Source organism: Lolium perenne, chromosome 7 (genome assembly GCF_019359855.2).
Source record: "Lolium perenne isolate Kyuss_39 chromosome 7, Kyuss_2.0, whole genome shotgun sequence".
Lineage (NCBI taxonomy): Eukaryota > Viridiplantae > Streptophyta > Magnoliopsida > Poales > Poaceae > Lolium > Lolium perenne.
The window spans coordinates 170,010,205-170,015,077 of record NC_067250.2 but is presented as its reverse complement, the minus strand read 5'-3'; the positions used below and the strand labels follow the sequence as shown (position 1 = coordinate 170,015,077).

Genomic DNA, 4,873 nt, shown 5'->3' with positions numbered 1-4,873 from the left:
GCATATTCACCCTTGTAGTCGATGTGTATTGATATTTCACCTTTGTGTAGTGATGTTCATCCACGTGTGTAGCGGCAAGTGGATCGTCAATGGAGAACACACGACGACATCTTGTTTGTTCATTTATTCATGTACTTAGCTTCATATTCACAATTATTCAGGGCTATAGGAATTTGTGGATCTAGTTGGAGATATGATGAAAGTGGGTTTGTAGCTATACATTGAAATGATTTGTGCCAATAGGACCATGGATCTGCTACCTCATTTTTATTTGAACGAATCAGCTACCTCATTGGATTGGTACACAATTTGCTATATTCTAAGTGACAAAATAAGAATACAAAATGAATACAATCTCTCATATATTACGTGGCACATATCCCAAGACCAAGAGATGAATTAAAGCATCTGTTTCAATGTAATTTGGAATAGTCAATTTATTTTGCTCATTCTTTTCGCTTTGTATTGATTGGATGAATTGTTGGATTGAGAGGATTCAGTTGTTTAAACTAAGAGGTTTTGTTGATTCAAGTTTATTTTTCCAGAGCTATCAGGTTACATGTTATTGGATTTTCGATGTTGAGTTTGTTAGATCTTATCTCTCCACTTCGTCAAGGTAGGACAACACCTATAAACTGTCACAACAAGATTAATATTTCTATAGAACAAATTTATAAAGGCGGTCAAGTGCTTGTTTCTTTTAGACTTTACTTTATTATTGATATATGCAGCTTGTATATCTCTAGCATGCACTACTACTTATCGCTATAAATATTTGTGTTATTGATTATTGTTGAACAACATAGAGGCACCCTGCCCTCGCAAAAAAATAGGCACTAAAAGCAACTGATGTTTGTCAAGAAGGGAAAAAAAGGTCTACCGTAGAAGAAGGGGCCCCCGTAGAAGAACGGACCAGATGCTTGTCCAGCTCCACCATCGACGCATCGGGATCAAAGGGTTCAGAGCATCAAACCTCTCGCATGGCGCCGCCGCTCACAGCCGCCCTCCGCCGCCACCTTCTCCTCCCCCGCCGTTTCTCATTTCTCCCCTCTCGCCACCTTAGCCTCTCCACCAACTCCCTCTCCGACCAAAGCGACTTCGAGTACGATCCCCCCCTTCCCCCTGCTCCCAACGACGACGGCGAGCTCGCCTCCTTCGTCCGCCACATCTCCCAAGCCTCCTCCGCCGCGTCGTCCCCGAAGGAGGCCCTCGCCTACCTTCTGTCTTCCTCTTTTCGCCCATCGCCGGCCGCTCCTTCCCTCCTCGTCCGCGCGCTCTGGGAGCTCCGCCGCGACCCGGAGGCAGCAGCGCTCGCGCTTCGCTGGGGCGACGAGTGCAGCGCCACGTCCGGGGCTGAGGGGACCGAGTCCCTGCCAGCGGAGGCGTGGCACCTGGCCGTATGGGCTGCGGGGAGGGCTGGGCGATTCGACCTCGCATGGGCGGCCGTGCGGCGGATGCTGCGCCGTGGGGTGCTGACCCGCCGTGCCATGGTCATCTTGATGGAGAGGTGCGATCCTATATGCTCATAATATTTCACCATGTTGTTATATTATATATAAACTTGTATTTTGGCGAGCACAGTAGTACTACATATGAACTCTATCCCAGCGGCTATGATCTATAGAGAGTGTAGGCTGGAATTTGTCATTTTGTTTTAGGAGTGGAACGCTGGGAAGGTGCAATGGCGTACTAAAAATCTCAGTAGATTGCAATAAGATACTACTCCCTCCAGTCCTTTTTAATTGACTCGAATTTAGTTAGTACAAAGTTTGTACTAAATCTGAGTCAATTAAAAGAGACCAGAGGGAGTACATCATAGCAAATGTACATCACCACCCATGCTAACACAGGTATTCAGTGAAATAGACACATAATGGGAGAACAAGAAAATGATGATTGTTAGTTCGTTATACTGGTGATTTTTCTGCGATGATTCAGATCCTTAGATTTGCTTTCAGGTAAACAAGGAAAAAGTAGGAGGGAGCCCAACATTCTAGTGAATAACTTGTGTGACATTCGTCTAATTTTGTTATGCAATGTGCATTGCTTCTACTGTGGTCATAGAAGGGGATGTGACTGCTTGAGCTATAGGTGCATATGTTTTTTTTTTTTGCGAATGAGGTGCATATGTTATTTTAAGAGCTAAATAAGTGATTTCATGCTTGTATTTTTTTTGTCAAACATAAGAAGCCGTATGACTCATATTCGTAGTATGTTCTAGTATGCTAGCTATGTGATGATGATAGTATAGTCAGTGATGATGTTGCCATGTAGTGCATGAATGGTTGCTTCAGCTTACTTATTATATTGTTGCCTGAAGTACCCGAAGTGCTAAACTTAACATCTTGATTATTAGGTGTGGTGTTGTTGCTGCTGCCATAAATTCTGTGAGTTGGTCCCTTTAGGGCCTTTAGTGTAACTAATGTGCTGGATGAAACATGTAATCCTGTATCTGAATCCATTTACTAGCACTGCCATGGGGTTCATATCACTTTTGACATCATAACTACATTTTTCCATGAGAAATGTATCATTATTATCGGATCACTTTTGTTAACTATTTTTGCGTCATGCTTCTTTCATTGTAAGGATTTGGTTATAAAATTTTCAGGTATGCAGCTGTCAATGAGGTGAACAAAGCAGTCAAGACCTTTGATGCGATGGAGAGATTTAAAGTGGAAGCAGACCAAACTGTATTTTATTCCCTTCTTCGTGCTCTTTGCAAAAGTAAAAACATCGAAGACGCTGAGGAGTTGCTTCTTACAAGAAAGAATTTTTTTCCGCTCACGGCAGAAGGTTTCAATATAGTTCTTGATGGTTGGTGTAATATATTCACTGATGTGGCTGAAGTAAAGAGAGTTTGGCGAGAAATGTCAAATTGCTGCATTACTCCTGATGGTACATCTTATACTCTCATGGTTTGTTGTTTCTCAAAAGTAGGAAACCTTTTTGATACTCTGAGACTTTATGATGAGATGAAGAAGAGAGGTTGGACTCCTGGTATCGGTGTCTATAATTCACTTGTCTATGTTCTGACAAGAGAGAATTGCATGAAGGAAGCAAAAAATATTCTCGGTAAAATTGCAGATGAAGGTCTCCAACCGGATGTTGAAACATACAACAGCATTATAGTTCCTCTTTGTGAAAGTTACAAGCTTGATGAAGCGCGAAAGATAATGGAGGACATGATAATGAAGGGCATTGTTCCAACCATTTTGACGTACCATGCATTTTTGAAACAAGAAGGCATTGACGAAACATTGCAGCTACTGAAAAAAATGAAAGAAGATGGCTGTGGCCCTAACAGTGATACATTTCTCATACTTATTGATAAGTTTATACAATTGAATGAGTCTGGCAATGCTCTGAGAGTGTGGAATCAAATGAGAAGATATGACCTTAGGCCTGCTTATGTACACTATATGGCATTGATACAAGGTTTGGTTAAACATGGATGTGTACCACGAGCTTTAGAGTATTATGATGAAATGAAGTTAAATGGTTTTGCTTCCGATCCAATACTTGATAAGGAATTCAAAACTTTTCTGTTGGCCAACAGAGACCATTGGAGAGGAGCAGGCAAATATAATCTAATTCCACAGCGTGGCAAACATTTTACAAGAAGGATAAGAATGCCGTGACACATGTGGCACTATTAAACTTGCTTCCAGTTTTCTTTGTACATATGAGGGTCTTCATGATACAGAAGTAAATGCGAACAAATGTGATTGTGAGGTATGTTCAGTTAACAAGTTTTTATTTGAATCCTGACTAATTAATATGGAACCACTAGAGTTTTAGCTTGAGTTGCTTCTTCTGAAATAATTTGTCTGAGCTTTACTTCCATGTACATGTGTAGTTTCAAGAAGTTCTATAGCCAAGGGTGGTCCGGTTTATATTGTTCTATGTTATTAGCATTGTTATAATGTGTAATCATTTCATATATTTGTCTGCCCAGAATTGCAGTAGGCCGAGGATTTTTTTAATGTTAGAAGGCCTTTATTGTAGTGATTGGCTCGGTGCATACATGCTATAACGGAATCAACTGGGCCAATAAAATAAGCAGGGGCATTTAGCGATGTAAGACATTTTTGTGCGCTTGCACTTAGAGCTTCTGTTCATATTTAGATAGGAGCGATTTGCCGAAACTAGAGTGATGACTAATGATATATAACGATAATGTGCTTAATGTTTATTACTTGAACAAAGCTTTACTATATATTTTTGTCAAAGAAAACAGTAGGGGAGACCCTGACTGTTTATGTATGTTAACTTAAGAAAAAAAAAGTAGAAAAGAGAAAGTCCATACAGTTCAGATGAAGCCTTGCCACATTTATCAACCATAACATGAATGTTTGATACACCCTTAAGAAACCAATTACTTCCAGTTCCAAAAATACCAGATCACCTCATGAAAACTTACTGTTGACTTTAGTTCTTTCTCCAAGCAGGTTTGCAGCTGGGGTGGGTGACCATCCAGTCCAAGTCTGTCGCTACATTCAGGAGGACAACTCTGTTTTTGTAGAAAACACAAATCAAGGCTGAGCGTCATTGCATATTAACACGTCGACAATAACCGTCAGAAAGAATTGGTCCTTTCTGAAAGAGATTTGGTGTGGAGCATGGTGGGGGAAATAACAGTGATGGTCATCAACCAGATGTGGCTAATGCCGTATCTCTTGATGAACCCCTGAATCAATCTAAAACCTCGGTGTCTCAGGCAAGATCAAGGACATGCCAGAAAGGAAATAAGGCTAATTGGCTGTTTGATTCAACCAGAACAACAGAGAGCCAATGGCTCATGCTGGCGTTTGTGCCCAGAAATTCATACTTCACCTAAAGTTCGACTACAGATTATATAAAGTAGCAGATC

The 4,873-nt window shown here is 41.0% G+C and overlaps 1 protein-coding gene across 2 annotated transcripts; it reads left to right on the top strand.

Moving 5' to 3' along the window:
* The first annotated feature begins 891 nt into the window (after positions 1-891).
* On the top strand, positions 892-4,620 carry LOC127301029 (pentatricopeptide repeat-containing protein At1g80880, mitochondrial). Of its 2 annotated transcripts, none has more exons than XM_051331238.2 (3): positions 892-1,507; positions 2,612-3,735; positions 4,452-4,620. In XM_051331238.2, exons 1-2 carry the CDS (start codon positions 981-983, stop codon positions 3,639-3,641), a joined length of 1,557 nt encoding a protein of 518 aa, XP_051187198.1. In that variant the 5' UTR covers positions 892-980; the 3' UTR covers positions 3,642-3,735; positions 4,452-4,620. The 2 variants fall into 2 exon arrangements, with proteins under 2 accessions (XP_051187198.1, XP_051187199.1); XM_051331239.2 differs by having other exon boundaries at positions 4,436-4,620.
* Positions 4,621-4,873: the final 253 nt, after the last annotated feature.

Excerpts from the sequence above, each read along its gene's own strand:
- LOC127301029 (XM_051331238.2), top strand. The coding sequence starts at position 981 with ATGGCGCCGCCGCTCACAGCCGCCCTCCGCCGCCACCTTCTCCTCCCC. Across the intron at positions 1,508-2,611 it reads ATGGTCATCTTGATGGAGAG|GTATGCAGCTGTCAATGAGG; the intron begins GTGCGATCCTAT and ends TAAAATTTTCAG.